We start from the raw sequence: 23,081 nt of genomic DNA, 5'->3' as shown, positions 1-23,081 counted from the left end.
GTTTTCGTGGTCATTTCGCGTGGTCTGCCAAAGGAGGTTCGGGGGACAATGTACACATCGTGACCAGCGAAATGTCAGCCCGTTTTTATCCTGTTAATAAAAATGTTCCGTTCAATTGGCAATCATCCCGATTCGTACGACTGAATTCGACGTTTCGCCCATTGGAAAATCAAGCTGCACCATGAGCTGACACCCTGACAAGACAGGGACACGTGGTGTAGCTTGACGGGTCGTTCCTCTCCTCGTGTTCCTTTATATTTTATTTTCGCTATGTATCGGACACCTTTGTACATTATTACAGGGCCAATTCACGCGTCATCGTGTGTGGTCAAGAAATTTGAAATGGTTTTTTAAAGTAATTCTTAGGTATTCTCCATACATCAAACTTTTATTTTGTTTTGCTTATGTCACTGTAGTCCTTAGTCCCATTGGCAGTCAGCAATAAATGTATAAAATTTGGCTGCAACCATAAGTGTAAGTCCTTTATACAGAGCTCTGAAAAGTCATAGACTCGCATTGTTTATATATTTTTATTCTGATTAACGCCACCACGATTCTGACATTGAACGATTATCGAAGGGTTCAATCGATCTCTGCGATCGACGTCCATAACTCGGTAAGAAACGATCTTAACGATTTCCATCTTGGCTAAATATAAACCACGGCTTTATTTATTCTTGGTAACGAGTCGGCCCTCGCCGCGGCACCGTAGCCTCGCGTTACAATATTTACATGGTGTATCGATGAATATTCAACCGCATCGATCGATTGCCATCGCTTCCTTTCCGTCGTCTTTTGCGACGAACGAGGAATCCAAAAAGCATCTCGAAAGAAATTTTTTTAAACGTTTATAAAAACGCAGGTTATTTTATCATTTATCATTTTTCATGTATCGTCGAGCGGCTGATAAGGAACGAGGTACTACTTTTGCGTTTGAATGTTTGGTTAAGTGCTGTACAAGCATCACCCGCAATTTCAAGCATTATTACCGACTTATGAATCGTTATCTGCCTTGTAAACGAATGGTTCGATACCGATCGTATCTTGAGCTCAAAATTAACGATTGCGATAATAATCGGCCAAGAATCGACGATTTGTAAGATACAAAGAAACGAACGTGTGTACAAGGTATAAGAAAAATTTCGCGTTGGCACAGCATAATGTTCATAGAAGCATTTTGAACACAATTAAATAATGTTTGCGTTGGTGCTTTCCGAAATGGCGATCTCAGAGCAAAACGTCTCGCTGAGAACCGTTTGTCTTTCGTTGATACATTTCTTTTGCAGCAGTCGCCCGACACGAGACATCGAGGCGACTCGCGAAGCTCTTAATTGTCTCGTATATTCCATTGTTACGTACGCCGCCCATCAAAAGCGTAAAACCGCTCGACTTGTTGCCACTTTTCATGAAACTTTTCGCAGAATGGCTCGCTAAAATTAAATCAGCGAAGGTCGACGCACGGCTGCGTTTAAAACAACCCTTAGACGAAGAGGTGCTGTTTATATGATCTAAAACAGTTTACAAAACGTAGACAAGCAATATGTGTATCTTAAGGCACGAATATGTCGTTCCTATTCATCGTTTATCATTTGTAATAAGGAAAGTTTATACAACAGAGGAAGGAGTGCTGTTTGTACAGTCAAGATTATTTTACGACAAGTGGACATGAACACAGTCTTCTCATTCGTCATCTATCATTGAAAAATAGATTTCTGTCCATCGTTAGACCACATATTCCACGCACGTTCTATTCTCGCATACAGTTTCCATATTTCTTTCCTCGACTCGACAGACAACGGACACTATTTCTCGCCAGAAACACGATCGAAACAGATCGTTTGACTTCCAGTGCTCCAAGCAGGTAGCTTGCTCTCTGTCGTGTATCATCGTCGTGGAAGAGAAATTCACGGTAGAAACCATCGGGGATCGCGAAAGGCGACGGTCGTTAATTTGTCTGCGAGTCGTTTCTAACGAAGTGTGTAAAAAGTGAAGGGCGTGCGTTTTCTCGCGAGCCCACGCGCGAGTATATATCGCGTCGCCCCACGTAATTCGTTCCTAATCAATTAGAACGGGATCCTGGCGTTGATTGGCTTGGTCTCCTTGTAGGAGTGAAGGCGATAAATCTGTCACGATAAATTGCGACGGCTGCCCTAGCCGTGGGTCAAGTAGTCACGATTCAAACTGTGCCGGTGAACGATCGGGCGAAAATAAAACAGATGTGTTACAATAGAGAGGGAACGGCTCTTGACACCCTGGCGGGTGGACCTTTTGTAATATTGGTCAATTTCGAGCGTAGTTTTCTTCGATCCCCGCTGGACCATTTTAATTGTATCTGCTTAAGTTGGTATCCTTAAGCATCATAATGTTTCTGCTTCCTATACGTGACGGTAGTCCGATGTTCATTCTTCACTTTATTAATACTCTGTTTTTTTCCAATGGAATTATGCAATCTGTTTACGTTGCATTGCAGTTTTAAAACTGGAGAAAAATACGAAACCTGCGTCCGGTATTAACGATATTCAGGGTCACTCCGTAAATAACTGCAATAAATGCTGCACGCTGTCGTGCTTGAATCATGCTTCTTACTCTTGGTCATGGTTTTAGAGGTACGAGTACTCGTTCCAGAGCCTTGAATTAATTAAAAACTCGGTTGAACCAAAATTTTGAAAATACTAGCGACCATATGATTCTTTCTTTTATGACATTCTTCAACTTCTGTTTATTTTCTATAAATTAACTTAGCAATTTTCGATACGTTAGGACGTTATGTGATAAAGGATGATGAAGCATTATCCCCAATCTCGTCCATTTAAATAAATAGAATAAATGAGTTTATGGATTATGGTGAATTAAATAAATGAATTGTAGTGGGTTGAAAATAAAAAATGAGCGGTGAATCTGGTGATCGGTTCGGAAGCGATTTTCAGTGATCCGTTGCCGGTACACGCGCCGGTAATCGTCGGCTTCCTCCGAGCAGGCCAACCACTAATTTAAACATGCGTAGGACTCGGTGTATTCGTGTACGTGTGCCTACGCGAGTGGAGAACGTTGCACCTGGAAGAAACGAGACGAGGTACAAACTGCTTGCGTTCGACCCTAGACATTCTCTTCTGTACGCATTTCTTCTACAGCCTCGACAACGGTAACGAATAATTAAGGGGCAAAATTCTAAAATTATTCTAAAATTATTTAACCATTTCATTGGATACGTGGATACTAACGTTGCCGTACTTAATGGCTTCTTCTGACTCGGAGTCATCATACGCGTATACGGACAGTGACCATTGAATCATTCAATTATTCCCGACTATATTAGGTATGCCTATCGCGGCGCGCTGGGAAGCGTTAGATTTTTAAAAATGGGATTCCTAATGCCATGCATCGGGAAGCTATTCCGGATAATCGATCGTACCGTTACGGGATGTCATTATTAAATAATGATTCAATTCACTCCGTTATCGAAAATAGAAAGCGGGAGAACGACTCAATTAAACCTTCTAAAAATTGAAAAAAAAAAAATCAGCTTATAGAGGATGACAATAACAGTTTATTCACACGACGAAATTCGACGAATACTTATCCTGAGCCGTGATTGTTATTAATATTTACAGCGAATACTAAATGTTACTGCATACGTTATAAATGTTTCATATTAATTTTAGTTGCATCTCGAAGTTTCAGATTGTCATTCTAATGGTTATCGAAAAAATAACATTCCCGATCATGAGAAGCATTAATTGTCGATTTGACGAATTTCAAAATTTCTCCGAGAATAATTTTCGAGGATATATACGCTCTTCGCAGTTAACATGTTGACTGCCAGACAAATATTCTTTAAAGTTTCTACTAAAATCAAATATTATCTAAACTATTCGAGACTGCATAATCAAACATTTATTGTCGTATTTATTCTTGTAATTTCATCAAAATTCATGAATTCGGTTTAAATTCATTTCCTTTGATGCTTGACATTCGGAATTAATTTGTTTAGTTCTTCAATGGAAAGCACTGTCGCCCACATGTGGGCGATCAACGTGTTAAAGGGTTAATGTCTTCGTACGAGTGCAAAGGTAATGTTAATCCAGCAGAAAAGGAGTGATCGGCATCGAATGGTATCAAAGGAACTACATCTGTTTTCCCATTGTACACAATCGCACGCGTGGCCGCTATGTCTGCCCGCAACACACGGTCGCTCGTCTATCGGAAGTCTAGGCGTGCGTGATAGATAATCGTTATGTAAGACGAGACTTCGAGGCTGTTGGCCTCCAAGGCTCATCGACGTGCACGTCGTATTCCAGTCACGGGAACGCCCTGGCTTCGACACGCTTCGACCCGCGGGCGAAACCGTCCGTGTTCTCCTTTCTGTATTTATGATCCAGATAAAGAAACTTTACGATTCCCTGGCCAGTCGAGGTGCAATCTTGACCAGTGAAAAAAAATCACCAGGAGGAGCTGCAGTAACGCGTGCACGCTGAGGGCAACGATTGCGCTCTCTCCGACTAAAACACAAGCTATAGCACTTTCTCCCCGTATTTGAATTTTTTTGGGGGGAGGTATAACTCCTTCACTTTGGAAGATTTCTTAAAGTTTGTTCTGTATTTGGAAGTTCAGACTTTGGGAAGTCGTGTGGCACTGATTAGTTGTGATAGGAGTAGATTTTCTTTTTATTTTGGAGAAATATTGGCTGTAATTATTATTATTATTATTATCTATTACCATTTTTCAGGATTTTGTTCAAATTTTGGAAAAATTATATCGTTGCATCCAGGACTTGTTATTAAGAAAACCCTGAAGTCTCCTTTGGAAAATCCTTCCGATCGAATTTTCGTGTTCCCTTATCATCTACTTCCTCTAATTATAATGCAGCCTTCACTATCCTCCAATGCCATTTAACGAATCAGTTCAAGTTTTAACACAGATTCCCCTCGAGCCGCGCCACGAATGTGCCCAAAGTGACGCAACACACGGAATTGTGTTAGAAGTTATCTAATTCGTTGATCGTTGCAAGAGTTGATCTTTCCTGCGACCAGTATCGCGTTGCCGCCACGGTCGAGGCTGATTCGAGCATTCGGCGGCTCGGTTCGCACGATTAAATTGCGACGACAAACGATAATTGTCAAGCCACAGGGAAGGGCGAAAGGATTATGCGGATAACTATTTCGAATAACAAACAATTAGACGAACAGTATTTCATTTTCTACTCATCGAATAAAATTTGTTTGACTGTTTCAATTTCAATCTGAGAATCTGAACGATTTTTAGGCTAAATTTAGATTGAAATTGAAGCTAAATATTGTTCTGCACTTGCATTTAAAATGTTTCTACTTAATTAATCGAATCTCAAGAAGACTTTTAGATGCACTACAGGTTCACTTCAGGAAGCGACTAAACAAAACTTAAATGTTAATAAACAAGCGAGCATTGAGAGACGCGCGAGTCTCTCAAGGAATTTCTCAGTTCAGCGGAAAGTGGGTAGGCAGAACTGATTCTTTGCCAATGGTATTTATATCGTCCCTATTTCACGCAGGCTCGTGTGATATTTAGAAAATGTTTCCTCGATAACATTGAAAAAAAAAATAGTTGTTTTTCCGAAGCCAGCTTCCTCCCCCGTGGATTCTATTCTTGGAATCGAATATTTTACGTTCGGAACATGATAGACTCGATCAGAAACGACCGATAAATTACTCGCGAAATAAAGTTTAACATATGCCGCTACCTGCTGACGTTATTTTACGACATTTTTATACCTACGACTGCCAGTCGTTGACGTGATACCACGTCGTTTCATATTTTTGGGGAGCCAGATGACTTTATGATTTATATTTAGGGTTATAGCACCTATTCGAGGATAGATCGATTTCAAAATTGGTATTTCGACAGAGTTCGAATCAGTTTTAGCAAAAGATCAAAGACATTTAAGTCTCTTTTGGTGTGAAATACAAACTTGAAGGGAATTTGCTCTCTTGTTTTAAAAATATAATGTCTTGTAATAAGCAGCACGATCATGGTATAAGAAATACAAAATAAAATGCTCAAAGAATCATTGATCCATTACATTCATGTACAATAATTATTTTTCACCCCACGACAGTTCAAGCTATTATTTCTTTAGTCTGTGTTCTTAAAATTAGTTAATTTTCACGGACGATGAAGTCGAACCTCGCCAACGACACTGTGATGGGTTAGTTTTGCATTTCCATTGAAATTCGATGATCGATATGGGCGCGATCGGTTCCGGGGGACGAATCATGGTGGTCATCACGCTCCATTTCTTGACCAATTGCTCTCGATGATCGGCTATGGTGAGCTCGGCGCCAAAAATAATTGCCAGAGCTCTGCGATTGCAAGGCAGAAGGCGAAACGAGGGCGTTTCTTCCTCTCTTCGTCTTCATGTGTACGTTTCGCGACTGCGTTTGCTTTCCCGATCGTCTTTCTTCTGTTTTTGTTGCTTGATTTGCTTGCGAGTGCCCATGGACTCCTCCGACAGCAACGTCGAATTCGAGGTGAGAGTGCGACCATACTTTCTCGAGGTCAGTATCCCAGGAACTTTTCGATCATTTTTAAAATACCCATCGCAATACAAGATTCAATAATACAATCACAAAAATACGCAAAATTGCATTTTGCTTTGTTTCGGTTTACATTCTCGATAACTTTTATTTTTTTAAAGTCACGATCAACGATAGTATACTAATTGATTATTTACAGCCACAGATTTAAATCATTTTTATTCGTCGAACACTCTTCTGTATTCGATATTAAATTCATTGAAATATTTATCGTTGGAAGTATTGCGGCGCCATTATTTTGTAGCGGTTGGTTGCGTCGTCGAAATGTCGACACGTAGGTCGAGATGACGACCATCATCCGCATTTCCTGCGCTCACTCTTTCTATTAGCATCGTGGCCGTGAGCCAACCTTGTGATCTCCGCTCAAATTTCTTCGCGATGTCATTAACGCGGGTTCATGTTCGCCATCTTGTTTACAAAGAAGCCGCCATCGTAGAATAATTAAGGATGATCGAGTTAATCGGCCAGGTAGCATACAAAGAGAATGCTTAAAAGCTTTGCAAATTTACACCTTAAACCTTCCATTTTTAAGTGCAACCAACATGAATTTTCTACAGCCACGTAGTTTTTATAATTGGAATTATTAATTATTTTCTACATGTCGAAACCATTAATTTTCCTCGCTTCTAATGATTGACAGACTAATGCCCCTAAGACCGAGCTTCGTATGTACCTTTAAAAATAAACGTGTTATCCAGGCGACCCGTTTTGAATGCCCCCACCCTGAGGAATTTTGAAGACTCATAAATAGAACGACGTTATTTCCATTCAAGGATGTTTGCAGCCCGATGTTACACAGTACGACGATCGGTGGACGTAATTCGAAGCTATTATAATAACATTGTAATGACGGTTGTCACTGCAGAGGCGAGGGGGAGGTAATAATACGATTGTGTGCTCGACGTACATCATAAGTAACAGTTACAGCGTCGAGGAGGCTTCTACTGTGTCTGTTTAGATTACGAGCGTCTTCTGCGCCCCCAATAGCATGCCATTTTACAAATCAAGTTCTTCTCGGTTCCAAATTTAATTAACTTTAACATTGTAAAATTGCTACATCCACATATTAACGCTAAACATATTCACATTTCATTTCTACCAACTGAAACCAACTTTAATCTCTCAACACTTATGCCTCGGCAATACTGATTTTTTATTACGATAACGCATTAAGCTAGATTGCTAAAATAACACAGGTTGTCGCGTCATGATTGGAGGAAGTCGCGGAAGATCCTTTGGACCGTTCGTTTCGCGTGTCCTCGTCAACGTCACCGGCGCCCATTCGTTTCGATTTATGCGCATCGCGCTCATCCCGCAGCTGTTTCTTCGGTTATTTTCGCAGGCGGATTAAATTAAACTCAATTGACTTTTCTTCCTCGTCTTTCTCCCTTTGGCTACGGTGTTAAGAAACAGCGTAATTCTATTCTGCGGCACCAAAAGCGTTCACCCTGTATTAAATGGAAACCAAGATTTACGAGCCGGATACCAGATATGGGGATGACTAAATTTATACACCGTATCGTGGATTCGATTCACAGTGTTTTCTCTGTATTCTAGAGCCACTCTGTAGATATTATTAATATAAATACGATAAAGTATTTATCTCCTCGCTATCGACAGATGTGCGACGACAACTCAATTCCGACGCGCCAGGGAGAAATCTAATAAGTGGGCTGATACGCAGCGGTATTACAAATACGGTATTTTAAGCTTCTCGATAATATCTAAGCAGTACGAAAGTGGAACCACATCCAAAGCTTCGTAATATCGAATTTGTGTAATATTAATTTTAATTGCATCTCTCAAAGAAACCACATTTTGCACTATAACAATTCATTATACCATTATTACATACTATGTATCCGTTATTTACCTTTGGGCATTTGGATAAACACTGTAAAATCAAACGATCGGATAGACGGTGCAAGATAGACACTTTGACAGGCACCACTGTATCAGACACCTGGACAGACACTCCAAGATAGACACTCAAAGCCTTCAAAGTTTTAGATACCACCTAGAAGATGTATTTATAAATTTAAACAAAAATAGAGATGAGGAAAGAGCCTCGAGCAAGTGTGTTTGTTTTTAAACAGGTTGTTTCCTTACTTTTCAGGCGAACAGCGAAAGTCGCGACCCGGAAGAACAGGGTAGCAGCACGACCTCGCCCACGGAGGGCAGGCACGCCGACGGGACATCCGGCTCGTCCGTCCTTGAGATGGGCAGCACAGACTCGGCGGGCAGCGCCCACGGCGGCGGCCCTTCCTGTGGCCTGGTCAGTTCGCTCTTCCCTAGCAGCTGTCGCGGACGAGCGGAAGCGTTCGCCAGACGTCTTCATCGACGGCTGACGTCTCTAGGTGGCGAAGAAGGATCACAGCGCAACCTGGACTCCTCGAAACCTAAAGAAACCTCCTGGCTGCGTTCTTCCTCCGCGGCCAAGCCAGCGATGAACAAAGCCTCCAACAACCACGTTCTTCAGCATCAGCCTCGTCACAGTTCTGAAACAGATCTATGCTACGATTTCGAGCTGGATCTCGACGATGGTCTGAGGTCACCTGCCGAGGAAGCCACGGCAGCCGAGGTGGCGGATCTTCTGGTAAACCACGAAGTGCCCAAGGCCAACCATTGCGATGCCTGCAATTGCACGCCCAATGGCTCTAAAGACCTAGAATCTGGCTGCCTCTTCGCGTCCCCCATGACGGGAACGTCCCCAGACAGCGACTCCTCAGACATCTACTTCGACCCAGAGTCCTCAGATCCAGAGAAAACGAAAAACGAGGTTTACTTCGACCCTATAACCACCTCCGACAGCGAGGTGACCTCGACCCTCTCCAATGGTTGCGAGACGACCAAGACCAAAAGCCTGGTGTATCGTAGGAGGCCAGAAATCACCGTGGCATATTCAGAGGACACCTCAGAGTCCAGCTCCTCGCTGAGAAGGAACAACATCGGGGACAAGGAGCTAAGGAAAGAAGAGCTGGTGTGCAACTCGGAGGACTCGAACGAGAGGAGCTCGTTGGAGACCACCTCGGCGAGTCACGAGTCTCTTTGGAGCACCTTCGACGAGAGCACCATGTCCTTCCAGGACGAGAGCCCCTCTAGACTCAGTCCTAATACGAGTATTCTTCAGAATCGGCTGCCTAAGTCGCATTCGGACTCGGAGATACCCGCTCACGGGGCTAGGATCACCCGCGAGCTGAGCAGGAGGGATGAAAGCACACAGAAGGATGACATTGACGAAGTGGACTTTGTGAATGGGATCATGGAGAACGGAAAGCTGGAGAACATCAAGAACGCCAGGAACCTCGCGAAAGAAGACTCCTCGGATACTTCGGAGAACACGAACGAAGATGACCTTCCACGCGATGAAGAATCTAGCGATCCTGCCACGCAACTGTCGAAGAACATGTCTACTTTGAAATTAGAGGACACAGCCAGCAACGAGTCGGGCGACCACTCGACGTACAGCAGTATGATCAACATCCCTGAAGCTCTAACGGTGGAGTGTTCCACGGGGGAGAGGGTGACGGAGACGACGCTGAAGAACGAGGTCCAGCTGCAGATCAAGAACGGAACCGTGACGAACAGCTGCGACGAAGACAAAATGGTTCTTCTCTTAGAGAAAATCGCCACCAGCCCCGCCGTCAGGGAGGACGTTCCTATAGCAAGCCAAGAATCTTGCGATGACGATATCATCGAGGAAGAGGAGGAAGAACGACCGCAGAAGATCAGACGTTGCTCCTCCCTGAAGACTGGAAAGACCCCTCCAAGCACGCCTGGGAGAAAGAAGATCGTTCGATTCGCAGATGTCCTTGGCTTGGACCTTGCAGACGTGCGGACGTTCTTGGATGAGATCCCGAAGATCCCCAACTCGGCTTACAGCGACCTGATCTACGACGATAGCTTCCAGAAGGACACCAGCCCTGTGAACAGCCTACCGAACACCTGGAACAACCTGGACAGCAGACGTTCGTCGTCAGCCTTTTCCCCTCGCAAGCTGGACAGAACTCTGGTACCTCTGTTCCAGCAACCAGGCGGCCAGGCGAACTTCCTGGACCTGGTGCGCGAGCGTCGCGTATGCCTGGAGAACGCCCTCGTCCAGGACCCCGTCTCCTTCTGCATTCAGGGCACGGTGCGCGTGATCAACCTAGACTTCCACAAGTCGGTGCACATCAGATACACGTTGAACTCGTGGCGGAACTTCAGCGACCTGCAGGCGACCTACGTGCCTAACTCCTGTGACGGTTTCAGCGATAAGTTCGCGTTCGTGCTCTATTGTCACACTCTGGCGGTAGGTCAGCGGTTGGAGTTTGCCGTGAGGTTTCAGTGCAAGGGCGAGCAGTACTGGGACAACAACGCAGGGGTCAATTACTGTTTCCAGTGTTTGCCAGCGTCGTCGCCGGTTGGTTACATACCGATCACGTCCTCTGACAGTCACCAACACGACTGGACGCCGATGTTCTACTGATGGACCCTGCTGTGGTTCGGTGTCTGCACGGATAGCCGCGACAGGGGAGCCTGGGGATGCTTTTCAAAGATGGGAGTCTGGAAAGGGCCCAAGACATAGGCAAGGGAGCCCACGGATCTAATAAACGTTCCTAATCGTGTACCTACTGTACAGAACTGTCCTACGAGTCGATGGAAAACAAGACGGATCGGAGTGACCGGGATCACGTACACACTCGCGTACACATCGACGTCAATTATTTTTTCCTGCCATTTTTCACGATGGGGCACCTCGAGTGGACTTGAGAGAACTTGACGGGACCGTTAGACTGACAAATTTTTACACGTTTATCGTACCATGTTTGCATAAGGAAGTGTACTGTTCGTACGTTAAGAGAATACGTCTGAGGGGGGCCTCTTCAGTTGCCCACGCTCGTTCCTAATGCATAGCTGAGTCGCTAGAAGACAGACCAGACTGGTGGGCTGCTCCTGAGCTCTATAGTTTTTCGATGCACATCAGTTTCTGACAATTAAAGCGGTTTTATTTTCTCAGCGTGCGAACAGTACATACTCGAGACAAACGCTTCAAAGAGTGAATCGACATGGAGAGTTCTACGCCTGCGACTTTCTTTCCGAGGGTTCAAGTTACCCGAGCGAGGAACGAGAGGATTCGGAGAACTTGAAGAGAAGAGATCCACACGCATCTAGGAGAGCAGAGATTATTATTTACACGTTCCTAGAAAGTACCTAATTTTATAAAGTCGAGCGTAACGAGAGATTCGCCGATGAGGGACAAGGATCTTGAGGATCGATAGGAGTGCTGTAATTAAGGAAAGTTGTGAGATAAACTGTTGTGAATGGTACTGTACTGCGGAGGTAAAGTTGGAAGCTCCTTTTTTGTCTAGTCGTGATTGCTTGTTTCATAGGAAACCAGATAAACAGAACAATTGAAAGTACAAGCATTGAACATTGAAGAACATGTTGGAGTTGGATCATCTATGGTAACTGGGAATATTATCCTGAAGGGATAAGTGCAAAATAAGTACCTCTGTAGAGTACACTTGGGTTTAGCAAAACTCTCAGGAACTATCAGCGTCTCCAGCGGAGGTCTCGCACGCATCTGCCTTGCGCACGTGCAACACTTGGGTGACTTGCTCCTCCGCTGATGCCGCTGGTACTCACATGCGAATCCAAATGTACTCACACTAGTAGGTGGTCCAACTCCAGAACCAAAAATTTTAACATTCGTACTATTAATCGTTCTGTTCATTTTGTTTCGAACACTGACAACGACTTCTCGACAAACTGTTAACGCCTGCAAAAAGAAAATATTTTTTTATCCATCGACGACGTAACGAACAAACTGATCGATCAGTTTGGTCTCACCTATGAAAGTTTGTTTTCACCGATAGTGTCTCTACGTTTTCACTTCGATCGATGAGAAAAAGGTGACAACAGTCATCGAAACTTCTCAAAAGCTTTTTCTCTGTTCGAAACGATAGTGGTCGACCTGTGCCAATCCGATCCAGTGCCATCGTACGACGTGTCTATTATATCATATATTAATGCTGGGATGCCAGAACTGCGACGAAATTTATTTGCAGCTTTCATATCATCGATTCACATTGTCCACTTTCTTTTATTGGGCTCGAATGATTTTAACTTTCTACATATATCATTTTCTGCGTAACTTATTGTTTTATCCTTTGACGTCTTCGTTGTAGAGATTTTATTCCGGATTCGAATATTTGTATGTCGCAGTCAATTTACAGATAAGAATTGCTTTTATTTGTAAGTATTTGATCAGATAAAAAAAGAATGAGCCATTTAAAATTCATCCCTCAAGAGGTTAAGATCTTTGAGTTTTAGCTGGAAGGGGGTCATACCGTGAATGTCGCGTATTCATGGTAAAAAATTTCGCGCACGTTTCTGGCCAGCCTTCTGCACGAAGAATGAATGACGAATGAATTGCTCGCGCGATACTGTGCGAGTGGTAGTGATAGCGTTGTCAGCGCGATCCAGGCTGGCGATCGATCGAGGTCTAAATTAAATTGTCGACAAATGGAAAAGAGTGATTGAACTCGAACGGCGAGTCCTACAATGTCAGTGAAAATTGAAAGCATACAAAGGGAAAGAAAGTCCACGCTTCATGAAACCTTAGAAAAATAAACGAATTCGATTGAAACGAGGATTGGACACGGAAGAATTGATTCAAAAGGTGGATAATCTCTTAAAGTTTTTCTAGAGAATCGCTGATCCCGATTACGTTGCCTCGTGATAAGCAATAGACTGTAATAGCCACGAACCAGTACTAATTCTAATAACGCTCGGTGAAACAATCGAAACACGAAAGTTAAACAGCCTCGATAATCGATATCACGAGATAGCACTTCTATGGAAATATCCTAATATTTTGTAAAAGTTTTCTTCACGAACGATTGCTTTTATCGTCGCCACTTAATCTGAAACGGCTGCGAAAATGATTAATTAAAATCGGAAGTAACTTGGTGCAATAAAATGCAGTCTCTTGCGGCGTTCCTCCGTCGTTGCAGCGTTGGGCAAAATGTAATCCACGATTATGGTTACCGAGTAATCAGTAGACTGTGAACTTTATGCATTTATGGCGTGTGCTAGTATGGAAAATAATTTAAAAACATACGTAGACGAATAGATCACGAATTAATATTGTAGTATCGATATTTTATTTTGCACAAGTACATATATATTCTCCATATGTGTGTTTGCAGCTGTTTTTCATACATGGTAAATACGACAAATGCAGCGTTCGAACGCCTTACTAGCTTCGAAAGGTTACGAATTACTGATTACGAATGTAGTTTAGAGATCGCACAGCAATCACAAAGCAATCACAAAGTAATCACTGCCCAACTCTGCACTATTGAAATTTCTGCACTTCGACTGAATAGAGAATCGTTGGAATTAATTTGAGGCAGCCACCGTTATCGAGGCCTAATATTCATACTATTCAAGTGTATGTTATTCAAATCCAATGGAAGCCTTCTCTGGTTACTCTGTGTGTGTGGATATATATTTACATGTAAAACAAAGCGGATTTCTATTCTGATTAGCAAACATATTCTTCCACACGTTGAAAATGAGGTTATCGAAATTATTTGGGACGAATTAGTTTTGTTAATCGTCGTCCACGAAACACTATAACTGCTGGTCTCGAACGTAGAAATATTTGTTGTTTTTTTTCTAAGCTGTGTTTAATTTAATCTGTTTCATATTATGTTTTGTTTTTAAAAAGATTGCTTATGAATTTAACATTTGTTATTCGTTGTATATTGAGATTTATATCTTTTCCATTAATCAAGTTGATCATTAAGCCTTCTAGTCTTGCGAATCAGCGAATGCTTATTTATAAGGTGAAAATACGAGGAGCACAAGAAAATGCGTACTCGTGATAAAAATTGGTAATCGTCGATCGTTTTCGTTCTCCGTTCGAGGGAAACGTTTCTACGTTCGAGACGAATAATCTAACGGAAAACCATAACCGCAACGGTAGTATATTTTTATATGTAACGTACACGTAAGCATATACGTCGCACCTCTAGTCCGTAGAGCCGTGAGCTTTCGTCCAATTGCCGAGCCTTTTGCAGTTTTTAATGAAACAATGAGGGAAAAAAAATGGACAAACGAGCGTGAAATCTACAATGAATAAGAATTACGAGGGAAACAACGAGAGAAAGACTGTGCGCACGTGTGAGAGTGTGATTGCGTGCGAGAGTATGCGAGAAAACGACCAAAAGAGCGCGTGAAAGCGTTGATAAATGTGTCTGTTCAATTAAAACGGTTTATTTTTACTTCGTAACTTTTAATTAATTTTAATCCGCGTTTACACTATTCTTTTAATTCTCATATGGATTTTTAGCGATGAAATTTTATGTTTTGCTTTATTTCGGCTGTGAAACAAACGGATGAACGATCAGCGACGGACGGGCTCCGAGAATCGATCAGGAATTGTTTTGCGAGTTATTCACGTTATAGTGCTGTTGTTTGCTTTCGTCTATTTTGTTTCTAATTTTGTCTTTTTATTCGAATGTAAGGTCGTTCTTGCTTTTCCAAGCACCAAGGAAAAGTAACAAGAAGAAAGCTCTTATTCAGAGCTCCAAAGCGTGTATCTATGTTGATATAACAGTTAGAGAGTAACGAACCCATTAAATTTACCTGTTGTTGAGAGTTTGAGAAATATTTAGAAAGAAACGTACGCCAACGAGTCGCGTTATGGATTTTACAAACGTTACTTGTATACCATTGACAGATTATTACGTAGGCTGCCGTGTGATTCGATTTTTCATCGCAAAGTACATCGATTCTGTGGGATATAATTTTTCAATTAAAGTTATTGTTCTCGAGAAAAATGCCCTCGAAGATCGTTGATCGCAACTGCGGTGTCCATGCGTTAGTAACAACTTTCGATGTATGATTTCTTCGAAAGGATGCCTCGTACGAGAAGAATGTGTTGCACGTTTTCGATGTATTTTTGACGAGGAATCGCCTCATGTTCGATGTTGGTACGAATCACGGCGCATACCATATGTTGTTCCCTGACACGAAACGATAATACTCAACGGTGGACTGCAAACTTTGTGCACTCGTGGTAGATACGAAAAACACGTGATTCATAAATTAATACAATAATATTTATACAGATATCTTTAATTTAACGTTTCGACTCATTGTTTTACACATCAATTTAATTTAGTAAGAATACTTTAGGAATATCTGAATCGATATTTCATTTTCTTAGCACGTGTTTTTCATTTTTGCAAACGCGACAAAAGACGCGCAAAATCTTCAGTTCACTCATCAGAAACGTATCGAGATTTGCAGGTGAGAATATTCTAGATTATTTAGGGTATTTTGTTCGTGCAACTGGCGATATGTTACACGTCAGTTGTTAAACGAAAGACTATGAAACAAAAGTGCAATGTTGAGTTTCAATCGTGAAAAACTGAATGTCGCACGGAGACCATTACTGATATAAAATAATCACGGTGTTCGATTCTTTATTTTCTTGTTTTTTCTTCTTTTTTTTTTTATTGGTCGAAGACCACGGTACCGACAATTGCACCCACACCGAAACACCTTTCCTCTTTAAATCCGTGCGAGATTCTTCGCATAAATATAAAGAAAAAGCAAGTGTTTGAAACATTCTTCATTATCTACACACATTCTTCGCACTGTGCAAAGTGAACAATGTTTAATCGAGAATTGTACCCATACGTACACGCTTATTTATAACACATACGTTCGTCGTAAAAGGAGGATACTAATTCATTCATTTCGCGCGCCGTGGACTTCAACTTTGAATTAAATAAAAAAAAAAAAAAGAAAGAAGAAGAAACAGCTATTCTACTGTCTACATTTGTTTTACAATACTCCACGAAACTGCGTATGAAATATATATATATTTTTTTATACAGTTTCTTTCATCGTTGTTTTTAATCTATTTAATCATTTGTACGTCGCAGAAATTTGATCGAAGTCTCATTGTTGTACGAATCATTGTTAACCGAACCATTCAGGGGCCAATTCGCAACTCCATCTGTTTCACAAATTTAAACTATAAGAAACAATTGTTAGACTTGTTAAGGATCGAAAACGATTACTTCAAGAGGCCTTTCTCTTCTTTTAATTGTTGCACGGAATATCTTAAATTGTTGTTATCACGAAAACATATCTATTTTTCTATAATCGAAATGTTTAAAATGTCGAAAAATGTAGCAATTCAAACCTGGAAAATGTAATATGGAAAGGTGGCTTATACACCTGCGCCATTTTCATCGCAAACATCAATTGTAAAATAATCTTTCCTAAACGACATTGTTCATACATCAAAATAACCCTTTACTGTTTAAAGCACCCACTCGAAAATGTGGTATAAACAATCGCTGTACAATTAACCAAGGAAATGATTTTATACAGAAACCATCTAATAGCTGCATCGACTATCTATTATTTAACTCTGGAAATTAATTAATTCATGGCCCGAGTAACTAAGGATTCTACAAACCAAAAAAGTAGCGTGGTAGAGGGTTAATCGAATTGACTTCTGAATAGGTGTTCCTCCGCAAAAGAAAGCAATGTCACTTCAGACTGATACAACGATCACTATGAGCTATACTTTTGCTATAAATGGAACGGCGAACAGGTTGTAGCCGCTCAATGACGAACCACGCAGCGTTCGATTAATTGTTTCCTTTTACCTTTTACTTCTCATATTTTTCTTTTTGCCCGTTAAGTGTCAATCGTTGGCGAGACTATTTTTAATCTCACTGTTTGTTGGGATGTTTTTTTTTTTGTAGTTAGATAAGGTTTCGCGTTTATTGTTACACGATCGCGTACGGCGTGGGTGATAGCGTTTAAGACTTTATGAGAGGCAACGTGTTTGCGCCAGCGTGGGAGCGAATGATGATGGAGGAATGAAGTATCTATACGTATAAATAGACGTATATAATGTATCTGTAACTCATGTTCTATATGTTATTAAGACAATAAATGGAAGACCGATCGACCGTTCATTTTTCTATCCTTTCGGAACGTCAACAGGAAGAACAAACCTTAGACACTGTTTGGGCCAAACCAGCGTATTGCGATCATGGTGACGGACACTTTCAATTTGGGGATTTTCATGGTTTTCCCTTTTTCCAACTTTTATAAATTGTAATGGACAAAAGTTTGAAATTTACGTGTATGTAGATTTATCGTGATGGAAATCAGTAACTTGAAAACATAGAGGGTTGGTAATTTAGCTTAATAAAATGACGAGTTAATATTTTTGTTTAATTACAGTCATATACGATCGAATGCAAAAACACAGAATTAATTTCTACGCCTAAAACAATTAAATTATCTCGTCATTTATGTAACTAAGAAACTTTCAATCTTTTTTATAGGCTCGAGCAATCGACAGCGATACTGGAAAAAGGATAGAAATTCTGAAAACAAGATTATAAGAATTCCGAGTGATTCAAGGACGATGATACGATATGGTGCGAAAATTATTATTGAACAAAAGATGGTAGTTCAGACGATCGAAGTTCATATTTTTTTAAAGTGAAATAATTTATGCATTACTTATCTGTAATTGTGACACGATAATCAGAGGTCGCTTTAAACCTTAAGTTTATCATTTGGTAACGGAGGTACTCGGCGATTTTTGTAAAGCGCGCGCGGTATCAATGTTTTCTTCGCGGTGTAATTTCTGTTTTAGCTTTTTAACTCTATCGAGTAGCGTTTTAAATCGCCTGACGGTGTTGATACAAGTCACGTGTCGAGAATAAAAATACATAGTTCTCCGCTTGAAAGATTTCACCCCCTCGTGGCCCCTTCGTTTTCGATACCTAAACAGTTTCAGATAATTTATATTCATATTGCAATACTCCACTTTGTTTTTCTCTGATAGATTATTCTTTGATTTTGCAGCGTCACGATAAAGCTGTTGTAAACAATCAATTGAAAGTTTTAAATTTGTTTGAATTTTCGAATTTTATCGAACCTATTCTTCACAGTTTAAGAAGTTGCTAGTTATTGATATTAAAATAAATTTCCAAAACGTAAGGAATTAATTCTGTGACAGAATAATGACAATGTTTGTGTTTATATTGAGAATTGTTTAAATATCAATGCACTGCTATTGGTGCAATCATCTTCACGAAAGAATGATGCAGCGAACAGCTCGACATAATTGAACTATACTATAGTATTTGAACTATACTTTTCATTAGGCCAAGATTCCTCGTTTATTTTTAGAAGATCTAATCGTGTCAGAACTCGTGTATCGCATTTGCCATTGTTTTGCATTGCACAAGCGTCGCCACGCTTCAAAACTTGATCTATCGGTGCATTCTATATATTCGATGAAATTTCATTTCCAATGTTATTATCAGACTTTGATTATATTAGAATATATTATTGTTACTTTTGTATTTTGTATAAATGTATAAAATTCGCAGCATAGTCACTAGTAACGAGTAGTACAATGATAATGACTCATTACTCTCTATAAATGTTCATTTTTCATATTTTATAAGTCATCTGTCTCAAGATTATTAGCAAACGTATGGCGTGTAAATAAGGAACGGATTCGTTCACCAGGTCCAACGAATAAAAGACACGCGTCATTCGAAATGGCAGGTGTTTATTACGAAAAAAATGGAAACAAGTGGACATTAAAAAACGGCTTAACTCGATGTTAAAAAAGACGGCCGAGAAACAGAGATGGGCAACATTTTGATCGAATAACAAGTGACGATTTATTTAATCAAATAGTCACTCAGGCAAGTTTTCGTTTCATACAAAGAAAAAGCTGTAACCTTTCATTTGTGATTCCAGAATTTTCGAATGATCTATTCGCGACGTTTGTTCGATTAAATAATGAAAGTTTCAAGTTATAATTTATATGGAACCAGCAACGACTGTAAATGTGCTTCATCTTTCATTTGTTATTCGATGTATTTTCGGATAAGAATTTTGCCTATCTCTGCCTGAAAAGCAGTATACCCTACGGTTACCCTGTGTGTTTCTTGCGTCGCGATTAGAATCAAGTACCCCTCGACAAAAGCAGTGTCTGCTGTCCCTCTGGTCAGTCTTTGAAGTTTAGAATCACTGATATTACAAGAAACAATCCAAAAGTGCTGTGTCGTGTCCAGGAACACTTGAATTCACGGCGACGAAACGGTGGCTTTACAACAATATAAATAAATACAGCTAATGCCTCGCATCGTAGTTATTCGTGGGTCTAATTAATTTTCCAGCGATCGCGTCGCTGTATCCTTAAATTACACGATAACACCCACACACATATATGTATATATATGCATAGGAAAACGATCACAAATGAAGACGGCACTGCGAGTGTTCCGTTCGTTCGAGTTCGAATCACTCTTGCGAAACTCGATTTATATTGCTTAATCAAAAGATTGGCTCACTGAAACGTTGATCCTCGTCCTCTCAGATCCTTTTTCGTGATCCTGAACAACTTGATTTATTCTGAAGATCAAGAAGTCCTTGGCATTGAAGGATCTTCGCTTGGAAAAGACATTTATTACTAGTAACCCTTTTAAAATTACAGAAATCAAATTTCGACTCGAGTAGAGTAAGATAAGATTTTTAAATTCATCCTCGTTCGATTAACCTTCGTGTCATGTTGCCATCCCTTTCTCAAGTAACCCTCTCCAGGGTTCCTTTCCGATCTTCTTCTCTAGTTGTTCTCGAGTGTTTGCAGAGCTCTCGAAGCATTTCTTTCTCGAGTGCAACAATTCTTTGAATCTGCCTCGAAGGATCTCTCAGAGAAAAATAATCATTCAAGTACCTTTGCAAATGCAGAAAACCAATTTACCGAGACAGATGAACTTTCTAAATTAAACCCTGTTCGATTAACCTTTTCTTAACGTTGCCTTTTCTTTCTTTAGCTCTCGAAGAAATAGTTTCTCTTCTTCTTCATCTCCAGACGGTCGGGGAGAGTTCCAACCATTCTTCTTCGACCTGTTTACACGTTCTTCGTCAATTTGGACAAGAACGAGTAGTCCAATCTACAAATTGTTGCTTCCCAACGCCAGGGTATTCTTGTTCAATTTCAAAGCCCTCAGTTGCTTGTACAGCCGTTGCTTGCAGAATTGGTAGAACTCGATTTCCCGTGTAAAGTTGCTGCGCACCATTTCCTTCACCTCCTCGGTAACTGGCGGCTTGAAGAAGTTCCGGTTGATTCTCTTGAATGAATTCACTTCGTCTGAAACGAAGGAAACAGGCGTGAGCTTCCTTTTATGGATATATCCATCCGCTATGTGAGAATTCATCATATGAATTTATTATACTATTTCACCATATGAATTCATCGTATTAATTCATTACATGAATTCATCGCATAAATTCGTCATACGAAAGAATTACCATAGTAGACGTCGGTGGCGCCTTGGAAAAATCGCGGTATGTAGTTCTCCAGCACCGTGAGAGTGGTGTTCACGTCCTCCAGTACGCCAACAACCGCATAGTGTTTCTCCACAGCCAGTTTCGCCCGTTCCAGAGCACCCACCGTGTTGAATGGACTTTGAGGGAGAGAAACAACCATTTAATACAATGCACATTATTAAACGCAACGCGTGCCTTGCAGGAAACTATTCCATTTTTCTGAATCCGTTATAACATTAATTATTCTGCTCCTATCTTAGATAATAATATTAGGTTGTCCCAAAAGTTTCTTCCATTTCATTAATAAGTAATACATACACAATATTTTATGTCTAATATTACATTATTAAATTGCGTACGATTCATTTTATTTTGCTCCATTACTGTTACAACATTAACATCTAAGAAATTAGGTTCTTTATTTCTATAAACACTGCTACACAAAACAACTGAGTGCAAGTCACGAAAGAAACTTTCGGGACAACCTAATAATTACAATCAACAATATCTGCAAACTCTCCATGTAATATCTCTGAAATAAGTCTAAATTCTTGAAAGATTATTATATCGACTTTAAATTTGAATTGTTCTTCCTTTATTGCATAAAGAAATTGAACACGTAGGAGTCAGGTGTTTGGCGCGTCCCCAAACAACTCCGCTAGCTTTCCTTTGATATTTCTAGAGCTTTTATAAATCCCAGCTTCGGGTTTGCACGCACTCGCGGGAAGCTTCAATCTCCTGGACACCTACGTGCATTTCTCGCTGTGCCCGCAGAAGAAGAGCGTCTGTCGGCGATGATCGCCGATCCCCTCGTGAATTTCACCCTCCAGGTATCTGCATTCGCGGTCCGCCTTAAGTACACAGGTCTCGAAGTCCTTCTTCAGCCAGTTGGGATCCGGCAGAGGTAGATCTGGAAATATTTGCTTTCTCTCGACGTAGTACCAAGGGGCTCGCACGTAATAATACCAGGATATCACTCTCTCGATGGGATCCCGCACTATATTGATGTAAATTGGTTGAGGCAAGTTGAACCTGAACGGGAAGAAACGTCAGAAATCAGATATACATTGCTAAGTATCCAACATCAAAGTAGGTAGGTAGGTAGGTAGGCTCTAGGTAATTTGTTTCCTTATCAGAAATTTCTGTTTCTTTTGTCCAATCACAGACAATTTCCACGCTTGAGGTATAATGCAGGTCTGCGTGCGTATACTGATTTAAAAAATTGGTAGATTGGTATCCCACATATGTTACTGTTATTCCAGGAAATTTAAAAATATTTTCTTGGACTGATAAATTAATTATTTTTTTAGGGCCGATTCTCTTTTGCAGCGATGACAAGGAAAGGGGGTTACTTACTCTGTAAAGTTGGTGAAGCACACGTGCTTCACGTACACGGATGGCTCTGAGTAGCTGCTGACCATTCTGGCAAGTTGGAGCTGGATAGTAGTAGAAAAGATTGAATAACAATATACTATTGCATTATTACTGATTGGTATAAGACTGAAAAGTAGTAAATTTCTTTCCGATGACGTTGTCATACCTGTTCGATCGGCGCGATACGTATCGTCTCGACTCTTTGCACGCGATCTCGGTTGAAGGAGAAGCCATTCCTCATCGAAAGCCTCCTCAGCAGCTCCATGAAGGTCTGGGAGCCCACTTTTGGCACACGATTGAAGAACAATACCTCCCTGCCCGCCCTCTTCGTATTGTTTAGCGCGTCAATGTCCAGCACTTCCGGTTTGTTGTACTGAAATCACATCAGTCCCCCTTAAAATTTCCATTGGAAAATTGTGAAATAAAACTTCGGGTTTTGATCAAGATTTGTCGCTGTCCAAACGATTTTCGAAGACAAAAATAACGAGGCTTTATGTTCCATGTTTGAATTTTATATGTTCACCTGGGAGTTTAATTTTCAAGTGAAAATATTTGTTTGAATTATAAGTTTGCACGATCCGCGATGAGCGCAGATACGGTTCATTGAAGAGGATAGTAAAACGGAAAGTTGCCACGACCTTAATCTGCTGCTTTTTGCCTGTGGAGAGTTCACCTTTGGTTTAAGTTTTCATTTTCTACGAGGAGCGATGGGAGAATCTTTCCCATCTCGTTCCCTCTAGGTGAATAACTACAATA

At 40.8% G+C, this 23,081-nt stretch overlaps 2 protein-coding genes and 2 long non-coding RNA genes across 7 annotated transcripts in view; 2 read left to right on the top strand and 2 right to left on the bottom strand.

Annotated features, from left to right (window-relative positions):
- LOC128894619 (glycogen-binding subunit 76A) overlaps positions 1-17,553 on the top strand; it is a 58,838-nt gene extending 41,285 nt beyond the window's left edge. For all 3 annotated transcript variants that reach the window (XM_054156463.1, XM_054156462.1, XM_054156464.1), the window contains exon 2: positions 8,686-17,553. In XM_054156463.1, coding sequence (XP_054012438.1) covers positions 8,788-11,037 — 2,250 coding nt within the window. In that variant the 5' untranslated portion in view covers positions 8,686-8,787 and the 3' untranslated portion in view covers positions 11,038-17,553. The remainder of the gene's footprint in view (positions 1-8,685) is intronic.
- Positions 1,467-3,495, top strand: LOC128894627 (uncharacterized). The gene is made up of 2 exons (XR_008461606.1): positions 1,467-2,606; positions 2,761-3,495. It is a non-coding gene; the product is annotated as an uncharacterized LOC128894627 (long non-coding RNA).
- Positions 5,796-8,815, bottom strand: LOC128894628 (uncharacterized). The gene is made up of 3 exons (XR_008461607.1): positions 8,679-8,815; positions 8,443-8,586; positions 5,796-8,017 (listed from the first exon to the last, which is right to left on the bottom strand). It is a non-coding gene; the product is annotated as an uncharacterized LOC128894628 (long non-coding RNA).
- Positions 17,554-19,162: 1,609 nt separating the features above from the next.
- The window catches only part of LOC128894624 (heparan sulfate 2-O-sulfotransferase pipe), a 75,631-nt gene continuing 71,712 nt past the window's right edge, over positions 19,163-23,081 (bottom strand). For both annotated transcript variants that reach the window (XM_054156474.1, XM_054156475.1), the window contains exons 6-10: positions 22,492-22,698; positions 22,308-22,387; positions 21,702-21,983; positions 20,934-21,088; positions 19,163-20,772 (exon numbers count right to left, since the gene is read on the bottom strand). In XM_054156474.1, the coding sequence (XP_054012449.1) occupies positions 20,576-20,772; positions 20,934-21,088; positions 21,702-21,983; positions 22,308-22,387; positions 22,492-22,698 (921 nt within the window). In that variant the 3' untranslated portion in view covers positions 19,163-20,575. The remainder of the gene's footprint in view (positions 20,773-20,933; positions 21,089-21,701; positions 21,984-22,307; positions 22,388-22,491; positions 22,699-23,081) is intronic.

Source organism: Hylaeus anthracinus, unplaced genomic scaffold, assembly GCF_026225885.1.
Source record: "Hylaeus anthracinus isolate JK02 unplaced genomic scaffold, UHH_iyHylAnth1.0_haploid 4, whole genome shotgun sequence".
Lineage (NCBI taxonomy): Eukaryota > Metazoa > Arthropoda > Insecta > Hymenoptera > Colletidae > Hylaeus > Hylaeus anthracinus.
Note: the sequence above shows the minus strand (reverse complement) of the source record. Positions and strands in the feature narration are given on the sequence as shown.